The following is a 14281-nucleotide window of genomic DNA, read 5'->3' on the forward strand; positions in this document are numbered from 1 at the left end:
GTGCGGTTTATCACCTATGCAGATTAGCTTCAGCAAAGCCTGTTGCCGCTCAGCTGAGGCAGTGCTGCAGTGCTTCCAGCTTCTGACTGATATGTTGATTTCAGAAATGGAGGATGAAGAGGAGGAGGTGCAGGAGCTGTAGACTGTGGGGCCAACCCTGATTGACGTAGGGCAAGCAATCCTCAGCGTGGGGAGGATGTGTTCCATCCCAAGGTCCGACTTGGTTCCAGCTTCCACTATGTTAACCCAGTGTGCTGTCATTGAGATGTACCATCCCTGCCCACAAGCACTTGTCCACGTGTCCGTGGTTAGGTGGACTTTCCCTTTAACAGCATTGTTGAGGGCACGGGTAATGTTGTGGGACACATGCTGGTGTAATTCCGGTTTGGCACACCGGGAGAAATAGTAGCGACTGGGGACCGAGTACCTTGGGACGGCCGCTGCTATTAAGTTGCGGAAAGCTTCTGTCTCAACAAGCAAAAAGGCAGCATTTCTAGCTCAAGCAGAAGAGAAATATTAGAATTGAGGACTGTCGCCTGTGGGGCATGGACTGGGTATTTCCGCTTGCATTCCAAAGACTGGGTTATAGAAAACTGAACGCTGTGCTGGGACAAGGACGTGGACATGCTTACTGATGGTGCTGCTTGACTGTGAGCCACAACAGGTGCAGGTCTAAAGGCATTTTCACATGCACGATGTACTGGGGATTGGCTTCTATACAAAACAGTGGAAGAAGCAGTGGTGTGACCAGCAGGCAGTGGTCCTGGAGCCTGGGGTTCGGCCCACAAAAACAGGTGCTTTGCTTGCTTGTGCCTGATAATGCTGGTAGTGGTCAGGCTGGTTGTTTTGCTACCCCTGCTGAGGCGGGCATGTCAGGTGCTGCAAATGGCCTGTTTGGGGCTATCGGCAGAGTCTTTAAAAAATAGCCAGGCTTGGTAAGATCTCACAGGTGGAATGGCAACTTCACTCATATAACATAGTAACAAATTTATTAAGGTTGAAGGAAGACCATCTAGTACATCTAGTTCAACCCATAGCCTAACCTATCATGCCCTAACATGTTGATTCAGAGGAAGGCAAAAAAAAAACCCATGTGGAAAAGAGTAAGCTCCACATTGGGGAAAAAAATTCCTTCCTGACTCAACAAATGCAATCAGACTAGTTCCTAGTTCCCTGGATCAACTCCCTATCATGGAATATAATATATATAACATGTAACATTATACTTTTTAAGAAAGGCATCCAGTCCCCTCTTAAATTTAAGTAATGAATCATTCATTACAACATCATACGGCAGAGAGTTCCATAGTCTCACTGCTCTTACAGTAAAGAACCCGCGTCTGTTATTATGCTTAAACCTTCTTTACTCCAGATGTAGAGGATGCCCCCTTGTCCCTGTCTCAGGTCTATGATTAAAAAGATCATCAGAAAGGTCTGTGTACTGTCCCCTCTTTTATTTATACATTAAAATAAGATCACCCCTTAGCCTTCCTTGTTCCAAACTAAATAGCCCCAAGTGTAATAACCTATCTTGGTATTGCACACCCCCTAGTCCTCTAATAACCGTGGTCGCTCTTCTCTACACCCGCTCTAGTTCAGCTATGTCTTTCTTATACACCGGAGACCAGAACTGTACACAGTATTCTAAGTGTGGTCGAACTAGTGACTTGTATAGAGGTAAAATTATGTTCTCCTCATGTGCATCTATGCCTCTTTTAATGCATCCCATTATTTTATTTGCCTTTGTAGCAGCTGCCTGACAGTGGCCACTACATGTGAGTTTGTCATCCACCCATACTCCCAGGTCTTTTTCATTGACGGTTTTGCCCAGAGTTTTAGAATTAAGAACATAGTTATAAATCTTATTACTTCTACCCAAGTGCATGACCTTACATTTATCTCCATTAAAGCTCATTTGTCAGCCAAAGCTTCCAGTTTACATAAATCATCCTGTAATTAAAATTGTCCTCCTCTGTAATGATTACCCTGCAGAGTTTAGTGTCATCTGCAAATATTGAAATTCTGCTCTGTATGCCCCCTACAAGGTCATTAATAAATATGTTAAAAAGAAGAGGGCCCAATACTGACCCCTGTGGTACTCCACTGCTAACCGCGACCCTGTCCGAGTGTGTTCCATTAATAACCACACTTTGTTTCCTATCCCTGAGCCAGCTCTTAACCCACTTACACATATTTTCCCCTATCCCCATTATTCTCATTTTATGTATCAACCTTTTGTGTGGCACCGTATCAAAAGCTTTTGAAAAGTCCATATACACTACGTCCACTGCGTTCCCTTGGTCCAGGTCTGAAACTTACCTCTTCATAGAAATTGATCAGATTTGTCTGACAGGAATGGCCCTTAGTAAACCCATGTTGATATTGGGTCATGAAGTTATTCCTCTTCAGATACTCCAGTATAGCACCCCTTAGAATGCTCTCCAGGATTTTACCCACAGTAGAGGTTAAGCTTACTGGCCTATAATTTCCGAGTTCAGTTTTTGTCCCCTTTTTGAATATTGGCACCACATTTGCTATACGCCAGTCTGTGGTACAGACCCTGTTACTATGGAGTCTTTAAAGATTAAAAATAATGGTCTATCAATGACTGTACTTAATCTCTGCAGTACTCGGGGGTGTATCCCATCCGGGCCTGGAGATTTGGTGTTATGGGGAACAGATGCACGCCTTCTGTCTGTGGCCACCACACTGCTTCTTCCTGCCTGTTGGGGGGATATGCCTCTTTCCCCATTTGTGCTGCTGTCCTCGCTATGCATGTCCTCCTGCCAGGTTGGGTCAGTCACTATGTCATCCACCACCTCGTCTTCCACATCCGCATCCTGCTCCTCCTCCTGACTTTCTGGAAATTGTGTCTCATCATCGTTCACCTCTTGTGACACTTTCCCACCATCGCCTTCGTGTGCTCGGGGCTGGTAAAAGCTTTGGGCAGCTCTACATGCGATCTCATCTTTCCCCACTTCAAGTTGACCGGCAGAGATTTCTGAATCTTGAAATGGACAACTGAACAGCTCTTCAGAGTGTCCAAGTGTGGAATCAGTTGTCTCAGGGCACTCGGCATGGTAGGAGGAAGGCTTAGGGTGAGGAATATCCTGGCCACACTCACGGCTATTCAGACTTGACCGTTTGGAAGACAAGGTGGTGGTGGTGGCTAAGTGACTGGAAGCATCAACCAACAACCGTTTCACACTGCTCTTGCTGGCTTCAATAGTGGTGTGCTCTGGTCCCCCAGAAACTGGGACAGGAAGGTCGAGCGAGAAGATGTGGGTCTTTGTTGTTGCCCATTTTCACCTTGCCCACGGCCTCGTCCTCTGGATGCACCATGAGCATCACATCCACTTCCCCGTCCCTTGCCCTTTGCCTTAACCATTTTAAATGGACAACTGCACTATTTCAAATGCTCAACACAAATGTCTTTATTAATAGCGAAGTAATATGTGATCAGTATGCCTGCAAATTTATGATTTTTCAAACTCAATCACTAGGCAGGTCTCAGCCTGACCTAACAGACTGTATTCAATTTTTTTTAAAGTTTATTTATGCTAAATAGCGCTGTATAGTGTTAGAGTATCACACAGCCAAAAAATAAGTACACCGGCCTCCAATGCCCAAATTTAGAGCACAAAGATATATGACGGCTGTAACGGAAATACCACACTGGCAAATCTGTGGCCTTTCAATTTTTTTGGATGCTAAATAGCGCTGTATAGAATTTGAGTATCACACAGCCACAAAGTAAGTACATCGGCCTCCAATGACCAAACTTGGAGCACAGAGATATATGACGGTTGACGGCTGTAACGGTAATACCACACTGGCAAATCTGTGGCCTCCAATGTCCAAGCTTAGAGCACAGAGATATATCATGGCTGTAACGGAAATACCACACTGGCAAACCTATGGCCTTTCAATTTTTTGGGGATGCTAAATAGCGCTGTATAGACTTTGAGTATCACACAGCCACAAAATAAGTACACCGGCCTCCAATGTCCAAACTTAGAGCACAGAGATAAATGACGATTGACGGCTGTAATGGAAATTTCACACTGGAAAATCTGTGGCCTTTCCATTTTTTGGGATGCTAAATAGAGCTGTATAGAATTTGAGTATCACACAGCCACAAAGTAAGTACACCGGCCTCCAATTGCCTAACTTGGAGCACAGAGATATATCACGGCTGTAACGGAAATACCACACTGGCAAATCTGTGGCCTTTAAATTTTTTGGGGATGCTAAATAGTGCTGTATAGAATTTGAGTATCACACAGCCACAAAATAAGTACACCGGCCTCCAATGACCAAACTTGGAGCACAGAGATATATGATGGTTGATGGCTGTAACAGAAATACCACACTGGCAAATCTGTGGCCTTTCAATTTTTTGGGATGCTAAATAGCGCTGTATAGAATTTGAGTATCACACAGACACAAAATAAATACACCGACCTCCAATGCCCAAACTTAGAGCACAGAGATATATGACGGCTGTAACGGAAATACCACACTGGCAAATCTGTGGCCTTTCAATTTTTTTTATGCTAAATAGCACTGTATAGAATTTGAGTATCACACAGCCACAAAGTAAGTACACCGGCCTCCAATGCCCAAACTTAGAGCACACAGATATATGAGGCCTTTTTCGGTGAATTTAAAACACTAAAAATAAAAGGGGCACAAGGGTAGCACACACAACTATGCTACGTGTGCCTGACAAACTATCACTTTTCAACAGGCCTCAGTCTGATAGAACAGACTGTATATTTGTTTTTTTCTTTTGGGGGTGGGATTTTTTGGAAAAAAAATAAAAAATAGGTATAGTAAATAAGCTGCAGCAGCAGGCAGTTATGGAGCTTTGGTAAGGATGCAGTGGGAGCAATGGACGCACATACAGTGCCTGCAGTCCTTGCACTGATGTGAATATGCTGTGCCATGCCTGCCTAGCGCTGCAATATCGGGACCCACGAATTAGCCCTAAAAAGGATTGTTGGTTTCTCAGGAGTTGTGGATGTAAGAGTTGCAGACCTACACTAACTCTAAAACCACGATTCTGACCCTATCTCGGCAGCAGCTCTCCCTACTCTTGCTGAAACAGAAACAGAATGCGGCGAGCAGGGTTGACGACTGGTCTCTTATACTCGAGATGATGCTGTACGGCCAAGCCAATCACTGCACGACCACAACAAAGATGGCTGCGGCGTTTCATGGCCTGCCAGCCAATCCCTGCACCATGATTGGGTCTCTAAAGTCCGCCAAAACTTCTGGGTGGAGACTGCAGTTACCGCTGAATAATCCTGAAAATGCTCGCTAATCGCCGAGTACGCCGAGCGTAGCGATACTCGGGCGAGTAATGAGTAGTGGCGAGCTCATTCACTCATCACTTTTCATATCCACTTACTTTATTCTCAATAGTTTAAATATTCCAATTTTGCATCATCTGTTTCAAACAGATGGTGGCATTTCACTTTATAGTGAGGTCTTGTCTACTTTAATCAGTGGTGATAAACATGCCATACTGCATACAAAGGGTCGGCACATTACCTTCAGTGTCCTGATCTATCTCTCCATTTGCTGCATTCAGAATTTCCATATACAGTAACTTGTTCAGTATGTAGGATATGTCACTTCTTTGTGGAGGACGATCTGAACATGACTACCTTCATACTCCCTCACATAAGATGAAGCCTTGCATTGGTTTGATCATGTAATCATTTGATAGCCAGAGTTATGATCTGTTGTCTCATGTTTTGCATTCTTACAAGTTTTCAAAAATTTTATATTTGATGATGAGTGGATTAAAAACCGGCCACCATGAGAAGAATGCCTTCCACAGCTATTATAGTGAGCCAGGCAGTGGTCATTATTATATCTATAACCTTTTTCTATTGCAGGTCGTGTATGAAAAATGAACCTCTTTGAGTTCGAGAAGTGGGAGGTCTAATTGACAAGTGTAGAAGACCACTTCCTAGAGTATGATGCCAAATACATGCTAGGAATTGCTCTATGTGTTGGGGAGAGCATTCCGTAAGAGAAGTGGCCCTGATTATGCTTTTGGTTATGGTCCTTTCCCTGATGATTCACTACTAATATACTAACAACTAGGGTACATTAGAAATGCTTGGACACATTTGTGCCCCGAAGACAAGTCCACAAATGTATACCCTGAAGTGACTAGCATCTATAGATTATGCCAGCCTGCCTGCCCGGCAATTGCATGTGTAAGCAAATTGACTCGTCGAGACAGTGAGGAAAATTTAAAGAATAATCAACATTTAATTTTTTTTTTTACATAAATCATTCCATGTTAAAATAAGAACCATGTGAAATCTCCTTCATTGTCCTGCTGGACTGATCATTCATTCTCAAAACTCTCAATTAACAGATAAATCCGTCATCTGGGAAAACCAATTTTCCAAATAAATTGAGAGTGAAAGATCAGTCCTGGGACAGAGAGAAGAGAAAGAGCCAAGTTTATTTAATAAGATATATTACAAAGTTGCTTATTTTTGGGTGTGCTTTCAATTTATGAAATAAAATTGAATGTTTACCCATTAATCATTGAGTTCTACAATCACCTGCTTCATTGAGTTCTATGTAGCATGCACCTTTGAGTATCATCTAGCTGTACCTAGTAAGAAAATAACTGTGGGCTGGATCAAGTCTGTGCGCCACTGAAGGGTATGCCTCGCGAATTGCCCTGAGTACTGTATTGGTAAGCTAATGACAACCTCATACTGCAAATAATTCTAAAAACTGTTGATGTTGATAGTAACTGACAAGCTTTGTGCCTTAGTTAGATGTGTAACTGTCAAGCTCTGCAACATAGTTTTGATGTGAAACTGCAAAGCTTTGTGCTTCCATTCTGAAATATGGGATTTGGATGTTTTGCCCCCAGCAGTTCACCCGCAGCAGTTCACCCCCAGCAGTTCACCCCCAGCAGTTCGCCCCCGGGTACATTTCGCCCCCCGCACATTTCGTCCCCAGCATGCTGTATATACATCAGCCCAACCACAGCCAGCCCCCAGCCCCTGTGTATACAAATGCTGGGGACGAAATGTGCGGAGGCGAAATGTACCCGGGGGCGAACTGCTAGGGGCAAACTGCTGGGGGGCGAAACATCATATAACCCTGAAATATAGTAGTTAGGCCTTGTATCTTGATGCCTATAAAAAAAAGCAAGCCTCATGCCATTATGCAGTGTATAACAGAAAAAGTTTGCTTGAACCTTGATTGAGAGTTTATAACTGCTAAGCTATTGTGCCTCAGTTGAGTAAAATTGCATTAATTTAGAATCTGATGTGCCTAAGTCCTCATGTAAGCCATTCTTGTATGGGAACAGTGTTTGGGGTCACAACACACGCACAAAAGACTGACACACTGTATAGTATACATATGAAAGAAGGAAGCCAAGAGCTGTAGGGAGAGCAGCTAAGGGCCAAGCCAAGAGCTGTAGGGTGAGCAGCTAAGGACCACAAGTTGATCAATACTATTTTAAAAAAGAGCCTGCCAGCATGATTTTGTAATGTAAAGTAAAGAAATGGTTGTAATGGTACTTTAGTACTGATTTCACTTATACCTTTGGTGAATAAATCTGCTTTGTGGTTCTTCTTTAATCGCCGTGGAAAATTTTACGCTAGTTTACGCTAGTAAGGCTTTGGTGCACAGGGGCTGGACTGTACACTGGGTCTCCTCCCTGTTGGTGATTACCCGGCCCCTCTGCCTGCCTCCGGTCTTGAAATGCCAGGTCACTGCTTTTTTTAGTGACTACCTCCTCTGTTTTAAATCTCAGCAGTGACCTGTCATTCAAAGATCGGAGGCAGGCAGATGGGCCGGGGAATGTCAGACAGGAAGGAGAAGACCCAGTGTACAGTCCAGCTCCTGTGCACAAAAATCTAATTAGCAGAAAACTTCAAGTGGTGATTAAAGAAAGACAACAAAGGGAATTTCTTTTCCAAAGGTATCCGTTTAATTGGTATTACAGCCTTGTCTTTACTTTTACATTACAAAAATAGTGCTGACAAGTTCTATTTAAATTATCAGTGATTCAGAAATAAGTGCAAGATTATAATACAGCAAAAATCATACAGCACAACGTTTATTAGGGTGGGGCATTTTTTGCAGGATATATATTGTCACTTTCATTGCTATATATGTTAAATGTTTTCTTCACAGTCGATTATTTGTATGGGTTACTTCACATATTGAAGATCACATGACATAACAGCATAATCCTGTGAGAAAGGAAAATAATGGAAATAGTTAATATTAAAGAATGCAATAACAACATAATTATTCTAATACAAATAATGCTAATACATTTTCCAGCTTGTGTAACCGGTGCCTGACTTGGCCATAGAATTTAGGTGCTTTTCTTGCTTTACCACATGCATTATTGTGTATGTATTTAGACAATTTGGATCTGTAATTACTACTGACACCTAACAACACCAGATTTCATTCACCTGTAGGACTAAAGCAGGACTAGCGTGCTTATCCGAGGGTATTATCACATACACTTTTTTACTGAAATAGCCAGAACATTAGCTCATGCCAAGCTAGGCAAACAACCCAATAACGCACATCTAATGAAGGGTAATGACTAATGAGTAGATGCTTCTGAATAAACTAGAATACTTACTTCCTTGACTTCCACAACTTCATGGATAAGCTGGACATTAGGTAGCGATGGCAGAGCTACTCCAATACTCAGGTCCTCTGCAAAATGAAGGATATTTATTTTTAATCTTTAATTGCAAATAGAAAAAAAATAAAATAGACTGTGAAGATTAAGCAACTTAATGAAGTGGGCCACAGTTGTGAACCTAGCAGTGTTGCACAAATTTTTTTAAATTATAATTACCCACCTATTTCCTTTATTATTACTGAAAATGTTAATTTTTTAAGAACATTTTTTCAGCCATATACTACATTGATTTAATCACATGGAATTTTGAGAATACCTTTATAAATCTATTTTTCTTTAACAAGGAGTAGTCATTAAGACCATTTCTACTCAATAGAAGGAGTGGACTTTCCATCTCTTGCTACCGACACCATCATGGAAAGTCACAGCTGTTGATGAAACATTACTTACTATTAATCTGAAGGAGGTAGGCCTTCTCAAACACTGCATGCATGTACCCAGCCAGCAGTGAAGGCTATGGTGGAAGCACAAAGATATATTAGAAATAGTATAGCATAATCAAGGTTTCCTATATCTTGCTCACTTTTTCTTCAAGCACTTTCCATAACCAACCAAAAATGGATAAACCCACTGTGAGACAGTGAGTGGACCTATATGCTAGAGCCATTATGTATCCCCTATAAGCATATTGAACCCGCTGGGGTGCATTGTAATAATAGCTACAGCTGTGGTTGCAATGCAAAATAAAAGTGTGGATTTGACCAGGTCAAATTTAGGAAAACCTGACATGGGCTTTTATTTTTGGAGAGACCTTTAGGATTGGTAGTGGGATGGGTCTCTCCCTCCACTCCGCGTTTTGGGAGTGGCCCATGTCCACAATTCCCATTTAAATTTTCAATTTAGCTTTGGATGGGGCAGTTTTTGGTTTTCAAGCAGCAGAGTAGGAAACTCTGTGCAGGACAAGTCTGTGTGAGTCTGAACAGAGACCAGAACCAGAGAAGCATTGCCAGTGACACACACACGAGTAACATGGTAGTGCAGTCACCCACGGCAACGGAGTGTTACAGACTAATGGACAATCTGGCTGTTATCCTGAGGATAACCTTTGCCTTTTTGTTGTAAGTTGCCAAAATAAAGACTTTTAAGTTGGACTTAAAGTGTAATTGCGGCTTTATAAAATTTTTGACATGTCAAGCGTTTTGATAGCTGTGTATTTGGGTGTTCAGAACCCCAACTGTCACTACTGAAATCAAGGCGAATGCTGTTCTGTGTGATTAAAAGGGATGTCCACTACTCAAACAACCTTTTCTGAATCCTTATGTTTCCCTCCAGTAAAATGAGAACACTTATACTCCCTTCAAGCTCTCTCTTGGCTCAAGTGACATTAAGTCATGCAAGCCCAGCAGCCAATCAGTGTTGGTTTCACTCTCCCCTCCTTCGGCCATAATTGACATCCAGAGGAGGTGAGAAGGCATCTGGAGTTCTAATTTCTTATTGGGTTATCTGAGTAGTGAGCAACACCTTTATCTGAAATGTGTCTTAAAGTCTATAAACTTGAAGATCATAAACTTCAACTAGCCTGCATTTTTTATGTTAAACAGTTTCTTGCATTTTCATTCTTCAGTAGTGCACTGTTTTCTTGCCTCCTGGCTCCCTGCTTGCCTGGGAAAGGTGCTCTCCTGATGATTGACAGTTCAGACTAGTAGCATAGCTGATCCACTGGCCCAAACTGCTCTTTGACGCTGTTGGCAGATGTAGCTTTGCCTCTGCAGTATCACAGAAGTGTAGTTGCACTAAAGGTGGCCAGATTCAGCTACCTGACCAGCTTTAATGCAGTGCTTTGTCTCCTTCTAGATAAGAGCTTGGAAGTACTGTGCTACTTGCATATTAGTCACTGATACAATGCAGAAAACTATAAAATTAATAAAAGGTAAAATACAAAATTGGTTCTTTTTACAGAATGTACCCACTTAAGAAGTTGAGACAACCACTTCAGCCTATTAAGGCCCATTTTGATGAGCCAATAGAATGAGCATTTGTTAGAGGGCTCGATTGCTGATTATCGGCTTTTGTAAACACGCTTATTTGTCGGTCGATTCACTCTTTCACACTGGCATTAAAATCATCATTTTTGATAGCACATTATGCTGTATCACTGCTTGGTTTACATACGACTAATCAGCAAATGTTTAACCCCTTCATGACCTTGGGATTTTTCGTTTTTCCGTGTTCGTTTTTCACTCCCCTCCTTCCCAGAGCCATAACTTTTTTATTTTTCCGTCAATTTGGCCATGTGAGGGCTTATTTTTTGCGGGATGAGTTGTACTTTTGAACGACTTCATTGGTTTTAGCATGTCGTGTACTAGAAAACGGGAAAAAAATTCCAAGTGCGGTGAAATTGCAAAAAAAGTGCAATCCCACACTTGTTTTTTGTTTGGCTTTTTTGCTAGGTTCACTAAATGCTAAAACTGACCTGCCATTATGATTCTCCAGGTCATTACGAGTTCATAGACACCTAACATGACTCAGTTATTTTTTATCTAAGTGGTGAAAAAAAATTCCAAACTTTGTTAAAAAAAATATATATATTGCGCCATTTTCTGATACTCGTAGCGTCTCCATTTTTCGTGATCTGGGGTCGGTTGAGGGCTTATTTTTTGCGTGCCAAGATGATGTTTTTAATGATAGCATTTTGGTGCAGATACATTCTTTTGATCGCCCGTTATTGCATTTTAATGCAATGTCGCGGTGACCTAAAAAACGTAATTCTGGCGTTTCGAATTTTTTTCTCGCTACGCCGTTTAGCGATCAGGTTAATGCTTTTTTTAATTGATAGATCAGGCGATTCTGAGCGCGGCGATACCAAATATGTGTAGATTTGATTTTTTTTTTATTGATTTATTTTGATTGGGGCGAAAGGGGGGTGATTTAAACTTTTATATTTTTTTTATTTTTTTCACATTTTTTTTAACTTTTTTTTTTTTACTTTTGCCATGCTTCAATAGCCTCCATGGGAGGCTAGAAGCAGGCACAACGCGATCGGCTCTGCTACATAGCAGCGATCTGCTGATCGCTGCTATGTAGCAGAAATGGAGGTGTGCTGTGAGCGCCGAGCACAGGGTGGCGCTCACAGCCACCGGTCATCAGTAACCATAGAGGTCTCTAGGACCTCTATGGTTACCATCCAGATGCATCGCCGACCCCCGAACATGTGACGGGGGTTGGCGATGACGTCATTTCCGGCCGCCCGGCCGGATGCGGTAGTTAAATGCCGCTGTCTGCATTTGACAGCGGCATTTAACTAGTTAATAGGTGCGAGCAGATCACGATTCTGCCCGCGCCTATTACGGGCACATGTCAGCTGTTCAAAACAGCTGACATGTCCCGGCTTTGATGCAGGCTCACCGCGGAGCCCTGCATCAAAGCAGGGGATCTGACCTCGGACGTACTATCCTGTCCGAGGTCAGATAGGGGTTAATGGCTGAGGTCAACAGGTATAAATGCTCTCTTTAAGGCCATTATGAAAAATCATCCAAGTTTCATATGAAAAACTCTGGCGATTTTCATCCATTTGCCATCCGTGCGTCCATTTTAAATGTCCATGTGACATCATTGTGACACCTAAGTGTGGTCTCTGTTCTATCCATTTTCATAAATCTACATTAAAAAATGTATTATCACATATAGTTTCCTAGATTAATAGTGGAAATGGATTCATAAATATAGGACCCATAGACTTGAATGGGTAAGTCTCTTTCGAGGCTCAGAAGGGAATACTGCATACTGCAATTTTATTTTCTCATGGACACTCGTCTGAACAGCATTATCGAATAACATGGGTTAATATGTTATCCAATCGAAAAATTAGATAGCATGCATCCGATTCATGCACTCATCTGCTCGAGTCCTTACATTGTTCATTTGTCCATTTTGTTGCCTCAGTCTCACTTCACACCACTATCATCATACAAGTCATGAACATACATGGGGGGTGTAAGTTGACAAGCCCATGGACTAAGTTGTGACTTTAACCTTTTGGCATATGACTAATTATAGCCTTAGTCTTTTTTATTAATCAAGTAGGGCACACTGACTTACATTGCATTTTCCAGCAGAAGATGATGCCATTACCAGATTAAGATCTCTGCAATAAAACACAGAAATGCCTATAAAAATGAATTCATAAAGAATAAATACATTAATGACTGCATTACTGAAATAACTGAAGTCATCCACACAAGAAAATAAGTGACAACATATCATACCCTTGCAGTGACAATGAAGCTTTGAGTTTTCCTCCTTTAGCATTCAATTTGGCAAGCAAATTAGCTCCCTAAAGTTTTAAAGAAGTTGAAAGCATTATATTTATTAATTTATTAAGGCAGTGGCTTCATTAAATGTTTAATTTATTGTATGCATATGTGTATAATATATATATATGTATATATATATATATATATATATATATATATATATATACATACACAGTACAGACCAAAATTTTGGACACACCTTCTCATTTAAAGATTTTACTGTATTTTCAGGACTATGAAAATTGTACTTTCACAATGAAGGCATCAAAGCTATGAATTAACACATGTGGAATTATATACTTAACAAAAAAGTGTGAAACAACTGAAAATATGTCTTATATTCTAGGTTCTTCAAAGTAGTCATCTTTTGCTTTGATGACTGCTTTGTACACTCTTGGCATTCTCTTGAGGAGCTTCAAGAGGTAGTTCCCGGGAATGGTTTTCACTTCACAGGTGTGCCCTGTCAGGTTTAATAAGTGGGATTTTGTGCCTTATAAGTGGGGTTTGGACCATCAGTTGTGTTGTGCAGAAGTCTGGTGGACACACAGCTGATTGTCCTACTGAAAAGACTGTTAGAATTTGCATTATGTCAAGAAAAAAGCAGCTAAGTAAAGAAACATGAGTGGCCATTATTACTTTAAGAAATGAAGGTCAGTCAGTCTAAATAATTGGGAAAACTTTGAAAGTGTCTACAAGTGCAGTGGCAAAAACCATCAAGCGCTACAAAGAAACTGGATCACATGAGGACCGCCCCAGGAAAGGAAGACCAAGAGTCACCTCTGCTTCTGAGGATAAGTTTATCTGAGTCACCAGCCTCAGAAATCGCAGGTTAACAGCAGCTCAGATTAGAGACTAGGTCAATGCCGCACAGAGTTCTAGCAGCAGACACATCTCTACAACAACTGTTAAGATAAGACTTTGTGCAGCAGGCCTTCATGGTAAAATAGCTGCTAGGAAACCACTGCTAAGGACAGGCAACAAGCAGAAGAGACTTGTTTGGGCTAAAGAACACAAGGATTGGACATTAGACCAGTGGAAATCTGTGCTTTGGTCTGATGAGTCCAAATTTGAGATATTTGGTTCCAACCACTGTGTCCTTGTGCGACGCAGAAAAGGTGAACGGATGGACTCTAGATGCCTGGTTCCCACCATGAAGCATGGAGGAGGAGGTATGGTGGTGTCGGGGTGCTTTGCTGGTGACACTGTTGGGGATTTATTCAAAATTGAAGGCATACTGAACCAGCATGGCTACTACAGCATCTTGCAGCGGCATGCTATTCCATCCGGTTTGCATTTAGTTGGACCATCA

General features: G+C 41.6%; 1 protein-coding gene across 1 annotated transcript in view; it reads right to left on the minus strand.

The window, feature by feature from the left end:
• Window positions 1-8094: 8094 nt before the first annotated feature.
• Window positions 8095-14281, minus strand: part of BPIFB2 (BPI fold containing family B member 2) — a 34756-nt gene continuing 28569 nt past the window's right edge. The window contains exons 12-16 of the mRNA XM_069752267.1: window positions 12925-12992; window positions 12758-12803; window positions 9110-9173; window positions 8654-8730; window positions 8095-8246 (exon numbers count right to left, since the gene is read on the minus strand). Of these exons, the coding sequence (XP_069608368.1) occupies window positions 8205-8246; window positions 8654-8730; window positions 9110-9173; window positions 12758-12803; window positions 12925-12992 (297 nt within the window). The 3' untranslated portion in view covers window positions 8095-8204. The remainder of the gene's footprint in view (window positions 8247-8653; window positions 8731-9109; window positions 9174-12757; window positions 12804-12924; window positions 12993-14281) is intronic.

Source organism: Ranitomeya imitator, chromosome 2, assembly GCF_032444005.1.
Source record: "Ranitomeya imitator isolate aRanImi1 chromosome 2, aRanImi1.pri, whole genome shotgun sequence".
Classification (NCBI taxonomy): Eukaryota; Metazoa; Chordata; class Amphibia; order Anura; family Dendrobatidae; genus Ranitomeya; species Ranitomeya imitator.